Below are 13,639 nucleotides of genomic sequence, written 5' to 3'. Positions count from 1 at the left end.
CAATCACACCCCACCAGCAGCTGCCCAGGTCACCTGTGGGTCCCCAAGAATGTCACATCTCACCCCGCATCCCCATCCCACAGTGGGACCCCCAGAGCTGCTCACTCACCACTGAGCTGAAAGCAGAGAGAGAAGAGGATGTGCCTCCTCTAACCCAGTTAACCCAGTAAGAGCAGCTGCTGCCCCTCACACCCCGTTATATCTGATGGGGCCCAGCTGGACCCAGATGCTGCTCAATTGCTCCTGAGAGGTGTAAAGGTCCCAGACCCGGAAATGGGAGTGAGGGGACACAGGAGGGTGACACGTCCCCCTGCATGGGGGTACAGTGGTGGTGCTGAAATCCTCCCCCCAGCACACACAGGCAGCAGTGGTTGGAAATCTGTATTGGGTACAGAGGTGGTGGAGAAGGCTCATCTGGGGCCAGAGCTGCTCCTTGCCCAAGGCCATGTGGTCCACAGCTGAGGTCCCCAAGTCCAGGAGTGTCCCCCCTCCACCCCAGGGGGATGTCTCCCCAGCCTCGTCCCACTTGCCATTGGGATGTCACCCCAAAGAGCCCATCTTGTTCCCTCCTCCCATGACACCCCCTCCCTCAGCTCACGGTGTCCTGGTTATCTTGGGGGGGGGGACCATGCCCATCACTGGCCCCCAGCCTCGCACCAGCCCTCCCACACCAGCCCCACATCCTCAGGGGACAGCTGTGTCACCCACAGCCTCTCCAAAGCCCTTTAGAGGGTGACCCTTTCCCAACCCCTCCTCCCCTCGCTTCTTCCTCTCCTCCCACCTCCCACTCAGGATTTTCGGCTGGAGGAGCAGGGGACCAGAGCGAGGACCGTCCCCCGCACTTCCTCTGTGCTGGGCCAGCTGAAATCCCCACCCGCAAGAGCCAGCGCCACTGTGAGCCAGGCCCTGGCCACCGGCGCCGGCCGCGCTCAGACGATGTGCAGCTCGTCCGTCTCTGCCATCCCGTACTTGGTCTTGTTCTCGTTGAAGAGCTTGAGCAGGGAGCGGACGTACATTTCGTGGTACATGTCCACCGTCTCCTGGCTGGGGTCCTCGATCTTGGGGACTGTCACCGGCTCCCCCACTGCCGGGAAGGGAGGAAGGTCAGGACGATGGTGTGGGGACCCACCCGGCTCATCGGAGACACGGGCTTAATGTTGTCTTCCAACATCACCCATTGATGGGTGTCCTCCTCCTCTGCCTTCTGGGGGTCACCCATGTCACTCACCCACGGTGGTGATGGGTCTGGCGTAGGGGAGTAAGCCCCGGGAGTGGACGGAGGTGACACCCCGGCCATAGAACACACAGGGAGCGAAGCCAAACATCTTCTGGAAGTGCAGCTGGATGCTCCTCATCCAGCCACCCTCCTCAAAGACCACCTGGCGGAACAGGTCGTTCTCCCCGAAGGAGAAGGAAGGGACGAGGTTGGCCCTGTGGAGGGGAGGTGGGGGACAGTGACAGGGCGCTGGGACTCCCAGACCCCCCACGTGGGGGACGTCACCCTAGACCCACCCGTACTGCAGGGCCATGCGGACGAAGCCCTTGCGGTTCTTCAGGATGAGCGTGGTGACGCCGGGACGGCAGGAGAGGGACTCGGCCGCACCGCCAATGACAATGGCCACCGCGTTACCTGTGCCGTTCTGGGACAGCAGGTACCCGATGGCGCGACGTGTCACCGGGCACAGGCCTGTGGTGGGGACCGAGCGTTGGTGCTGTGGGACAGTGTCCAGGGACGGGGACCCTGGGAGAGACCTCACAAGGGACCGTGTCTGCGGGGACACGGCAAGGAACAGGGTAGGGGACAAGATCGGGACAGGGCAGGGGACAAGATGGGGACAGGGCAAGGGCGCCCCCTGCTGCAGGAGAGCTCCCAGGGAAGGGTGGGGTCCCCCTGGGCTGCCAGGGCGCAGGCAGCGCACAAGGGGGTGAAGCTGGAGTTCAGGCAGGGCACAGGCAGGGCGCAGACAGGGCGCAGGCAGGGTGCAGACAGGGCACAGGCAGGGCGCAGGCAGGGCACAGGCAGGGCACAGGCAGGGTGCCAGCAGGGTGCAGGCAGGGCACAGGCAGGGCGCAGGCAGGGTGAAGCTGGAGTTCAGGCAGGGCGCAGACAGGGCACAGGCAGGGCACAGGCAGGGCACAGGCAGGGTGCGGGCAGGGTGCGGGCAGGGCACAAGGGGGTGAAGCTGGAGTTCAGGCAGGGCGCAGGCAGGGCACAGGCAGGGCACAGGCAGGGTGCCAGCAGGGTGCAGGCAGGGTGCAGGCAGGGCACAGGCAGGGCGCAGGCAGGGTGAAGCTGGAGTTCAGGCAGGGCGCAGACAGGGCACAGGCAGGGCACAGGCAGGGCACAGGCAGGGCGCGGGCAGGGCACAAGGGGGTGAAGCTGGAGTTCAGGCAGGGCACAGGCAGGGCGCAGGCAGGGCACAGGCAGGGCACAGGCAGCTGCCTGCAGCTGCTCACCCCCGCTCATCAGGTACTCCCTGAAGAGGGGCAGGCGGAAATTGCCAGCCAGGGTGGTGAGGAAGGGCTGGATGCCCGGGAACATCTCCCTGAACCCCGTGGAGCCAGTGATGAAGTTGCAGAAGGCGCCGACGCAGAGGATGCCGTGGGGGTGGGAGCCGATGATGTAGTTGTGGCTGGGGGACAGGTCGTGCGTCTTCACCAGCTGCAGGGACAAAAATGGCAGCATGGGGACGTAATGCTGGTACCACTACCACCTGTGTAGACATCCCATCCTGGCTCCGCGCATCGTACCTTCACAGGGAAATAATCCCGAAAATGCCTCCAGACAGGCCAGCGCTGCAGGCACAGCAGCCTCCTGCCACCTGCGAACCGGGAAGGACGGCGGGAGGTGACACCCAGCCCAGTGTCACCCCCCACAGACCCGCTGCATCCCTCTTCCCACCGCGACGATGATGATGGGGAGAGGAGGGAAGGCGCAGGTGGGACGTGCTATTCCCCATTTGCCACACCAGAGAAAATGGGGGGACCTCGCACCCCATCTGGCTGCAGAGCTGGAGGGAGGGGGAGCGGTGCCCGTCCACACCTCTCTCCGGTGTGTCCCAGTCCAGGATGATCCAGGCCAGGTAGAGCGCGGAGATGGGCCAGAAGCTGGTGAACACCAGGTAGATGAGGAGCAGGAGGCTGACGGGTCCTGCGGGAGCCGGGGGTGAGCGGGTGTGCACCCCTGTGCTGGGATCCCCCGGAGGCTCCCGACTCACCCAACAGCAGGAAGCTGAGCACCCACTGCAGCACGGAGAGGAGCTGGAGCCAGGAGCGCACGTCCCGCTGCGAGGGCCAGGGCACGGCGAGCAGGGTGCGCAGGGCGCTCTGCACACTGGCACGGCTCCCTGCGGGGGGACATGGCGGGTCATCCAGCGGTACCTGTGGCTACTGGGGTTGGGGTACGGGGCTGAGGTGTGAAGTAAGATGGGAAGAATGTAGCTGTTGGGAGAGGAGGGATGGGAGAGAATGGGGCAGGGTGGTAGTATGGAGGGTGTTGGTCTCTTCTCCCAAGTAACAAGTGACAGGGCAAGAGGAAACGGCCTCAAGTTGCACCAGGGGAGGTTGAGGTTGGATCTGGGGAACAATTTCTTCCCCAAAGGGCCGTGGGGCATTGGAACAGGCTGCCCAGGGCAGTGCTGGAGTCACCAGCCCTGGAGGGTTGGACAGACGGACATGAGGTTCTCAGGACAACGGGCAGTGCCACGGGTGGGGTAACAGGTGGACTCAATGATCTTTAAGGTCTCTTCCAACCAAAATGACTCTGTGATTCTGTGTATGGGATGGGGAACACTCGTCCCACAAAGCTCTGGTCTATGCCAGGAGGTGGCCCTGACCAACCCCAGGCTGCTCTGGGCCCCCCCCCGCTCTGGGGGTGCAGCTGGCAGGTTGGGCACCCCCAGCCCAACGTGTCCATGACCCGGGGTGCACCCGTGGAGCCACGCGTGGTGGCACATCCAGCACCTCCCCCGTGCCCGCCGTGGCGTGGTCAGGCTCACAGAGAATTGGGGCTTTCTCAGCGGCGTGGCAGGGAGGTGGGGGCAGAATTCACGCCCCAGCAAGTGCCAAGGATGGTGGCCAGGGACCAAGCCGTCGTGCCCAAGGCTGCCCATCCCCACAGCCATCCCTGCCAAGCCTCATCGCCCCTGGGGGACAGCGCAGCAGCCGCCCCTGTCCCTCCAGCCGACCTTGGTGAACCATTAACCACGCCAGGCTGGGCGCCAGGATCCAAACTCCACGTGCGGCCCCATCCCTCCTCCCGAAATGTCCCGAGGTGCCAGTCCCACCGCTGCACCGCTCCCGGCCAAAGGTCCAGTGCAGCCAGGACCACCACAGCCAGCTATGGCAGCTCTTGTGCCACAAGAGCTTCATTTTTTTGGGAGAACAACCCAAAATCAGCGTGTCGGCCAGAGAGGTGTTTGGGTTGAGGCCGGAGCAGACCCGTCCCCATGGGCCCCCAGGCTGGAGACCCTCAGGGCAGAGAAGAACAACCAAACTCCAGTTTTTGCTGGGGAAGGTTCAGCTCTTTCCTGGTGTTACCAACTTTCCAAAGCCCCTTTTTCTTTATTCCAGTGAAGGTGCAGAGCTCCGCCTGGCACATCTGTGCCTACCAGTTGCTTTTTTCAGTTCCTTTTTCTATCTCCCCGCCAAGCGCTCCACCAATGCCCAGACCACAGACAGAAAACGGAGAAGCCCCAGGGGCTGCGCTGCCAGCCCCGTCCGTGGCCACAGGAGCCGCTTCAAACCCAGAAATTTGGACTCTGCGGCCTGGGGCAACGAGGAAAAACGAGGGGGAATTTGCAGCAGTCTGGAGCATTTTGCAGGAGTAACGTTATCAAACGCATTGTCAGAAATTTCATTCCTGTTGAGCAACTGTATGTTTTCCTCTGGTGCTGCTAACCCCAAATCGCTGCCAACGCCTCCCTTTCCCCTGAGCACTAATGACAAAAAACCACTAATTGTCTGACCAGCTCCTCACGTCGTAAGAGCATCAGAAACCGTTCAAACACGCTTGGGAAATAGCTTACCGCTCAGGTTTTGGGAACAGGCTGCAATAATCGTTTTCATGGTGGTGAGTTCTGCGCCAGACCCCGGTTCAGCAGGTTAAAAGGCGAGTTTGGAAATCCCGGAGCTGCTTTAACCAGCTGATCCAAGGTAAACCAGCCGCTGCGGGAGTGGAGCCGCTCCGGCCCCAGAAGAGCTGGTGGTGCTGGGGAGGATGAGGAGGGACGCTGAGTGATGAAGAGCTGCTGGTGCGAGGGGCGGCTGCGGCTCTGCGGAACGTCCCCGCTGCCCGCGCCGCGGGGGCTCGGCCGGAGCCGCCTTCCCCCGGGAATGGAACCGTCTGGTATTTCACAAACCGCTGTCATGCTCTGCCAGTGTGACTCCCCGCCAGAGCCGCCCGAAAACGTCATCCCGAAGCTCCCGCGGCGCAGGAACAGGTCCCAGTCCGGCACCGTCCCCTCGGAGGGACGCCAGGGTCAGCCAGCCCTGCCAGCTCACCCCCTGCTGCCTGGAGAGGACTGGGGGGGGAATGAGGAAAGGAAACAAGAGCAGTGCAAAAGTAGCAGAAACAGCCCTGAGATGGGGCTTCAGGCCAACAGCTAAAGAAACGGTAGAAATCCACAGCTACTTCTCAGGATGAACCTCTCCAGAAGCACTTGCTAGAAGAGCCGGCTAACGTCATACATAGGAAAGGGATAAATAGACATGTAGGACTCCATGTGCCATTAACATAAAAAAATGTGTTTTGCAGGAGAGCTCTGGAACCCACAGAAGCCCATAATCTGCTTTTGTAGAGACTCAGGCTCCAGCAAGCGTGGCAGCGCTCACCGCAGGGTACGGCTCCCCAGGGCTGCACGAGTTCAGAGGAGCCGAGATTGCCGTGTTTAAATGTCCAACATCTCCCGCAGACTGACTGGCCCCTCAGATGAGCCTGAATCACACTAAAAGGAAGCAAAAACCCCAAATTCTTTCAGAATCCCACTGTCCCCAGAGGTACAGGAGCATTCTGCTGACAAACCCGACTGCGCCCAATCACAGATGGTGAAACGCGCGTGGCTGCTCCAGGTAACGCGCTGCAAGGAGCAGCAATGCCTCATTTGCTTTTTATAGCCACGCAGAGCCCACCTGACGCTGAGCAAAAGCCCAAATATTTCTATCAAGGCATTTGTACTATGTGTAGTATCAGCACTTCACGATGTCGCCCTCGAAATACCTGATCTCCTTAACACAAACAACCCAAACGCTTCGGTGTCCCCGCTCAGGGCGTTCAGGAGCCTCGGCCAAAAAAACAAATGGCTATTTATTTCCTATTTTCAGCTCCCCTGGTTGCTGAAGAGCCCAGGACAAAGAGCAAGGGATTTTTACAGCAATAACAAGGTGGCACAACAGATTTTATTCTGCTTAAAATATAGAGGAAAAAATAAAATAAATACATCCACCCACAATACAAAGAGCGGTTTCCAAATCCGTGTACTTTTCTTTCAAGGACTCCCTCCGACTGCAGAGCAGAGGCAGCCTGACCCCTCGGAAAGCACCGCGCTATCGCTGTACGTGACCAGCGCGCCCAGGCTGACATTTAATGCGAACCAAAGCAAACTGGCCTGTTTACTCCTCTGGCTCCAGCACCTCCCAGAAAAGCCCCGGACACCTCCGCGTATGTACAGTGGATTTACTCCTCTATCTCCAGGACACGGGCGATTCTGACAGGATTTCCAGGCCCCGCTCCCTCTGCAGCGAGAACGTCAGCCCATGTTCTGCCGGTTGCCGTAGCCTCTGGGGTGCGTATCCTTCCAGTCATCCCAGTTCCGGGCTTTCTGAAGAGCTTCCTCATCATCCTCCTCCTCTTTTTTCTCCTGCTGCTGCTTCTGCAGCTCTTCATCAGTGATACCTGCTGGAGAAAAGGAGCGAGGGGCAGTAAGGCCAAGGAGGATCACTAGTCACGGGCTCAAACAGAAGCCAGCCTAGACAAAAAGCTGGGATTACCAAAGAGCAGCCTAGCAATCCAGTTATTCTCACAGTTTAAGTCAGCTCTTACTCCTCCTCAGCCAGCGGGTGTGTTGCACCCCAAACACATCCCAGTTCACCCTCGTGCTCAAGAGACTTCCCGAATTCTCGGTCCCGAGCTCTGCTCCGCGGTCGGTACCTGGGGCTCCGTGGGGCGCGCTCTGGGCCGACACGACACCCTGGCGCCTGCGCTGCTCGTACCAGTCGTCCACAGTCATGGTGGGCAGGCCGGGGTAGCCGGCACCAAACACCCTGCAGGGACAGACAGACAAAGGCGGCGCTTTGCATCGCTACAACTGAGCAGAAACACAGACAACACACAGAACTGCTCCATGCTCCAGCTGGTACGATATAAGGCATGTTATCAAGGAGAGCTTGAGAACAAACACATTTCTACAGCCTGGGCCATCAGCAAGAGATGTGTGACCTGCCTGTAATGGCATTTAAAGAGTTCATCCTGCTGGTTACGGAGGGAGGTGGGGGCTGTTCTAGTCCAAAGACCTTGAATCGCTCCTCCAGCCCGCAGAAGAACGCTCTGTGCTGGCACAGCTCACCAAGGAGGGCCCTGGGAATCAGACACGGCTTGCTGAATAAATATACACAGGGCTCAGGGCAAATAATGGCACAAGCATGACATGAGATCTGGTTTCTATCCCGTTTTGTGGGCCTTCCTGCCATCTTCCTTGCAAGAATCTCATGGTGCCACAAGGGGTTATAATCTCGATTCCCTAGCGAAAGCCTGACAGTTAAAACCCGTAGGATTGCGGCTGATGACTCCCTGGCAGGTATCACATCTTCCTGGGCCCTAAGATCATTTATTTGAATTCACTGAAATCTTCCAGAGTTCCAGATGAAGAGACCACGTGTGCTTGTCACTGCCAGGTTCTTATTTTAACAGCAAAGAACACTCCTGTTTCATCAGGCGGAGGTTAGAGGGGCAGATAAGCCTCGTTTCTCCACAGTGCACCAAACAGCAAGCACGTGGCCTAAAAACCAACACAGCAAGATTTGCTTAATCCCATCTCCTCTTCTGCCCCCACCCCAAAAAGGAGGAAACAGTGTCAAGCAAGACACTGCAGCGGGCTGGGAACAAACAAAACGACAGAAAGCAGAAGAAATGCATCAGACTTTCCCCAAACCCCCCGGCCAGGTGCACAACATGTGCCACCTCAATGTGCCACCTGTCCGAAGGTAACAACTGGTTTTCTACATTTGAAAGAGTATTTTAGGAGATGAGAACAAAGTGCTGCCTCGTGCTGTGTCTAAATAATCAGAAAACCAACATACTTGGCCTGAGCAGCATCCCGGGTAAGAATGAACGGTTTCAGCGGAGTCCTGGGCGGCCGAGACGTCCCGTGTGGTGGTGCTGATGGCTGAAGATGCAAAAATAGTCACCAGACAGCGGTGGAGGTGAGACGCCCCTTCTCTGCTCCCCACCCCCAGCAAGTTATTGAAGGTTTTGTAGAAGGGAAACGCCTCTGCTGCCAGAGCGACGTCCCAAGAGCGAAAACTCTGCTCTTACTCTAGTTTAAACTCCACCTGCGAGCTCCTACCAATCACCTCTCTTTGTGCCTTTGTTACACCTGTTCCGGCCAACGCAGAAACCAGATCAGCTCCCATCGAAGCAGGAAATACAGTTTATATCCCCAGTGTGCAGAACATTCTGCAGCACGTACAGCCCATCATTCCCGAACACAAATATCACCCAGGGCACGGCAGAGCTCTGCAGCGCCAACGAAGGGCACAAACCAGCCGTGCCAACAACGCCGCGCTACGGCCTGTGTCAGCACGTTATGACTTTATCTCTAGACACTTCAGGTGAGTAACGCACAGCCCAGAAACACCATTCTCCACAGGAACTGCCCGTCAATGAGAAGCTTTCCATGTTCAGAACGGGCGTTTATTTCTGTAACATCTGGACTCTTTGTAGACCAGAGAATAGGTTTTAAAAAGTGACAAGGGTCACCTTTTAATTTACAAATGTCCTTAGTTCTTTAGAGTTGGGGGTCTGGCAGGACCCAGCACGGTGGAGAAAAGCCCCCACACGCAGAGCGGTTCCAAAATCAGACTCAGCCATGACCGTCCAGAACATAAGGCAGCTCCAGGCAGTGACTCACCCGAAAACCAGACCAGTGCCTGTTCCAAATTAAACCAAACCCCACCTGCTTGGGCTGTGGTTGAGCCCAGTTTCAACTCCCAGACAATACTAATGAGACCCCGGTAGTGGATTGCTCTGGGCTCCAAGCGCCCGCAGGACCGCTGTTGCAGGAGATGTCTCGCACCTGCTTTGTGCTCCCTCTGCTCCTCAGGATGACCATTTCTTGGTCAATACTTTCAATTTCCTCAAGGCTGGTGTTGATCCATTTCCGGATTTGTAGGGTGTAAAATTCCCGTATCTGATCCTCGTCTGCTTGCCCGCCCTCCACAAAGCTTCTCAGGGAGGCCAACCTGTTCTCCAGCTCCTTCTTCTGCTTGTACCTGTCTCAAAGAGAACAAAACAAGATCATTTAAGTAAACTTTTTCTAACACAGCGTTCTCTAAAAGAAACCATTTCCTATTTATTGAAATTCAACCAATGTAGCTAAAGAGCCACCTCCTGCCCCAATCTCCTTTTAATTGCTTTGCAGAGAGCGATTGCTGAGCGGTGCTCATTAGGGGATGAAAATCCAGACATTCACCAAGCGTCCAGGACTAATCTCCTTGTGCGAGGAGGATCCACCGAGTAAAAGCCCTGAGAAGTAAAGCAGAGACTTACAAGGATTTGACCAATAAAAACTATGTCAATCAGAAGAGTTCCAATCTGCTCAGAAAAAGGCTTTCAAAATGCAGTGTTATACATATACAAAATATTTTATTCCCATCTTCCCCATCATCTGTCAACTCAAAGGTAAACATTAACCAGTATCTTTACTACACTTTGTAAGAGGTTTAACACACTTCCATGTGTTTAAAAAGAAAACTGAATACAAAAAGGGAGGTTCTGATGTTTACTGTTGTAATTTAAGTGGCTCCTGTCTGCTAAAAGCAGCTTAAAGATGACAGTTCAAATTTAGAAGTGCCTCTCAATTATTCTTTTCTTCTGCTAAAAGCTGAGCAATCCTTGACAATTAAGCCTCCCATGTGAAATGAGGCAAGCCTGGCAGCATTAATCTGGAGAACACAGGACTTAAACTCACCAGCTCCTTCAGTGGGAACACCAATATAACAGCTATTTCGAGTTGTTCCTATATGACACCAACATACCAAGAAGCTGCTTAAAAGCCACATTAAGGCATTTTTCCAGTTTGTGTCTCGGGTGGTTGTGTGTGTGCAGGTTGGTTTTTTAATACGATTTGGGCTTTCCCGATTTTTTTTTTGACCTTTTTAGGAATTAGTTAAGAGACGCAGGGCAGAACAGATATCACACCCGCAGCTGAAATCCTTGTGCCCCCGCTTCAGTGAAGAGCAGCAGTGGGAGCCCAGGATTAGAAACCCATGGGAGCCGAGAGGACCAGGGGAGCACAAGAGCCATTCTAAAAACCAAACCCACCCACACCCGCTCCACAAGAACCCAAAACCCGCATCTTAACCAGCTTTGCTGCGCTGGTCCCAATGACCCCTGTGCATCCCTGTATCCCAAACCCATCTAACTCAGGTTACCCTCTAGAATACAAGTAATATTTTTGTATCTGTGCAATTTAAACAGCTCTCCAGCCCAGCTGCGGCCTTTCTGTGCTACCGCAATAGGCAACAACTTGATGGCAAAATCTCCAGCTACAACACAACAAACAGGCACCATCTCTTGTTTAATTATCCCATACTCACAGTGGCAGGCGGGGGGGCTGTGGCTTTACACTGCTGGCAGATTAAAGAACTAATTGTAAGAGCTCTTGTGCAGTTCTTCAAAGACCAGATGCCAAAGACACAAACGCAGCCTGTGCGCCATCCAACACCGTTAAGCAACACGCAATGCGGATCTTAAAATGGATGTTTAACAATCAGAATATTCCACCGCCAGGGGAAGCAGCTCTTTCCTGACAGCCCTCCTCTGCACAATCTCGCGCTGCCTGAGGCTCTCAGCTTCTTTTACACCAATTACAAAAAGCCTTTAAGCACCGCCAAGCGAAACCCTACCTCTCGATCTTGGCTTGTCTGCTGGACGCCATGGCCACCAGGCTGTGCTGGGCGGCAGCAGGGCCGCCCGGGGCCGGGCTCCCCGTGTCCTGCTCTCCCGGGGGGCTGGCGGGGGGCAGCTGGAAGCTGCCCAGCCCATAGCTGCTGCAGAGCTTGAGGAAACGCCAGAAGTGGGTGCGAGCGCTCTCCAGGTGCTCCAGCCTCTTGTTCAAGTCGACCTGCTTCAGCGTCAGAGCCCCCAGCAAGGCGGGCAGCGGCAAGAACTTCAGGTCAGCCGAAGCGATCTCCTCCAGCTCCTCATTCTCGCTGCAAGGGGAGAGATGAGATACAATCATAGACCGTTTTGGTTGGAAGAGGCCCTCAACACCATCAAGTTCAACGCTGGCACTGCCCCATGTCCTGAGAACCTCATGTCCGTCTGTCCAGCCCTCCAGGGCTGGTGACTCCAGCACTGCCCTGGGCAGCCTGTTCCAATGCCCCACAGCCCTTTGGGGAAGAAATTGTTCCCACATCCAACCTCAACCTCCCCTGGCGCAACTTGAGGCCGTTTCCTCTGCTCCTGGCGCTTGTTCCTGGGGAGCAGAGCCCGACCCCCCTGGCTCCAAGCTCCTTTCAGGCAGTTCAGAGATCAGAAGGTCTCCCCTCAGCTCCTGTTCTCCAGCTGAACCCCCCAGGTCCCTCGGCCGCTCCATCACACTTGTGCTCCAGCCTCTCACCAGCTCCGTTCCTTTCGCTCCATCCCCTCCAGGTCTCTCCTGTGGAGAGACGGGTCCCCCCGGTCCCACTCCAGCCGGCTCAGGCCCGGCCCGGCGCGTTCCTCCGCTCACCTGAACAGGTCCAGCTGCGCCACCATGGCCTCGGCCTGCCGCAGCGCCTCCAGCCCCTGCCGCACCTTGTCCTGCACGGCCGGGGCCCCCGAGGACGGCTCGGTGCCGCTGTCCAGCTCCTCCCAGAGCCGCCGGCCGGTCTCAAGCAGCTCCGCCAGCCGCGGGCCCTCCCCGGGTCCCTCCGCCATGCTGGGCCGGAAGGCGCCGCCCGAGAACCGCTTCCGGGGCGGCAGCGAGGGACCCCGCCCCGCCCGCCATCTTGGTGAGGGCGGAGGGGCCGCCGAGCGGCGCGGCCGCCATCTTGGTAGGGGCGGGCGGGGCAGCGATCGGTTTGATTGGAAAAGACCTTTAAGATCATAAAGTCCGATCGTTAACTCAACACTGTCACTGCCCCGTGTCCTGAGAACCTCATCTGTACCCCTGTCCAACCCTCCAGGGATGGTGGCGCCACCACTGCCCTGGGCAGCCTGTTCCAGTGCCCCACAGCCCTTTCTGCGAGGAAATTATTCCCAATATCCGACCTAAACCTTCCCTGACACAACTTGAGGCCGTTTCTTCTCTCTGTGTTCTTTCCATAATAAAAGCAAGATAAGCAGCCTTTCTAATTTTTTCTTTCATTTAGCTCCTCAGTCCCTTCTTCCAATACCTCTGCAATTTAAACAGGCGTAAAATGAGCAAGGGTTAAAGCTGGACTTTTAGAAACCCCGATAATCTACCCAGATGTGAGAAACTGATACGGTGTGGTGATAATAATTCAGGGCCGCCCAGAAGCACCCGCCCTCCAGGAATGAGTCAGTTTACAGTTTACTGCTTGTTCTCTTCATACCCAGGTGAGAGCTCCATTAAAACTCATCAAAACCAGAGCGGTGGGTTTAGTTCCCTGTGCCCTGAGGACCCCCGGTGGTGTCACCTCCCTGTCACCGCTTCGCTGAGGCTGCAGAGGCAGGTGACAGGGGGTGAGGTGCATCGAGGGGCGTCCTGTGGGCGCGGGAGGTGGGAAAATCAGTTAGTAAAACGACTGGAAGTGGAACGGAGCCAGGAACCTCCAGCCGCTTGTTCTTCGCTGGCAGAACGTGCACAGCCTGTCCACCTCCATCAGAGCAGTTCCACAGCATCTCACCCCATCGCACCGTCACCCCGTAGCCACCGAGACTGGACGTTTCTGCAGCGTTTTGCAGGGGCAGAGCCAAAGGAGCTGCTGGAGCCAGCTCTGGCGCACGACCCGTTGTGTTCGCCAGAGTCGCTGAGCAGTTCGCAGCTCACCTTTCCTCACCTTTCCGGAAGATATCTCCGTTTAATCTTTAACAACCACCTCCTTGGGGCATTCTCCTTGGACACCTTCACCTCCCAGAGCGAGCCGGGCGGGTTCTTGGGCTTGATCTACAAGTAATTGTGAAAAGGCTGATGGTGGAGCAGGAGATCTCCCCTTTGAACTGGGGAATGGGGGCAGTTTCGACCCAGATCATCAGGGGCAGCCTGGAGCAGCAAATTTTTCCTATCCAAGAGACTAGGAAATCGTATGAAGCCTGGTTTCCTTTGAGGTGGAGAAGGCTTTACCTCCAAGAGCCAAGCGGGTCAACCTGTTGGCTGGTTGGAAGCTCCTGAATCTCCTGGCTAGAAATTAATCAGCTCCCTGTTTTTATCTGTGGTCCCAACTGTTCAAGGAACGGTTTCATTTACAGAGTGTGGGC

General features: G+C 56.8%; 2 protein-coding genes across 3 annotated transcripts; both read right to left on the bottom strand.

The window, feature by feature from the left end:
• Nucleotides 1–363: 363 nt before the first annotated feature.
• On the bottom strand, nucleotides 364–5,499 carry LOC102085339 (diacylglycerol O-acyltransferase 2). Its single transcript, XM_065077347.1, has 8 exons — nucleotides 5,028–5,499; nucleotides 3,219–3,347; nucleotides 3,044–3,151; nucleotides 2,752–2,822; nucleotides 2,458–2,662; nucleotides 1,513–1,687; nucleotides 1,229–1,431; nucleotides 364–1,084 (listed from the first exon to the last, which is right to left on the bottom strand). Exons 1-8 carry the CDS (start codon nucleotides 5,065–5,067, stop codon nucleotides 930–932), a joined length of 1,086 nt encoding a protein of 361 aa, XP_064933419.1. The 5' UTR covers nucleotides 5,068–5,499; the 3' UTR covers nucleotides 364–929.
• An 875-nt stretch (nucleotides 5,500–6,374) lies between these two features.
• IGBP1 (immunoglobulin binding protein 1) lies at nucleotides 6,375–12,170 on the bottom strand. 2 transcript variants are annotated; one of them, XM_065077348.1, is made up of 6 exons: nucleotides 11,949–12,170; nucleotides 11,122–11,427; nucleotides 9,291–9,486; nucleotides 8,296–8,381; nucleotides 7,148–7,260; nucleotides 6,375–6,895 (listed from the first exon to the last, which is right to left on the bottom strand). In XM_065077348.1, the coding sequence occupies exons 1-6, from the start codon at nucleotides 12,134–12,136 to the stop codon at nucleotides 6,747–6,749; spliced, it is 1,038 nt and encodes a 345-aa protein (XP_064933420.1). In that variant the 5' UTR covers nucleotides 12,137–12,170; the 3' UTR covers nucleotides 6,375–6,746. The 2 variants fall into 2 exon arrangements, with proteins under 2 accessions (XP_064933420.1, XP_064933421.1); XM_065077349.1 differs by having other exon boundaries at nucleotides 6,375–6,892.
• Nucleotides 12,171–13,639: the final 1,469 nt, after the last annotated feature.

The sequence above is a fragment of the Columba livia genome, chromosome 12 (genome assembly GCF_036013475.1).
Source record: "Columba livia isolate bColLiv1 breed racing homer chromosome 12, bColLiv1.pat.W.v2, whole genome shotgun sequence".
NCBI lineage: Eukaryota > Metazoa > Chordata > Aves > Columbiformes > Columbidae > Columba > Columba livia.
This window is presented reverse-complemented; position numbering and strand designations above follow the sequence as displayed.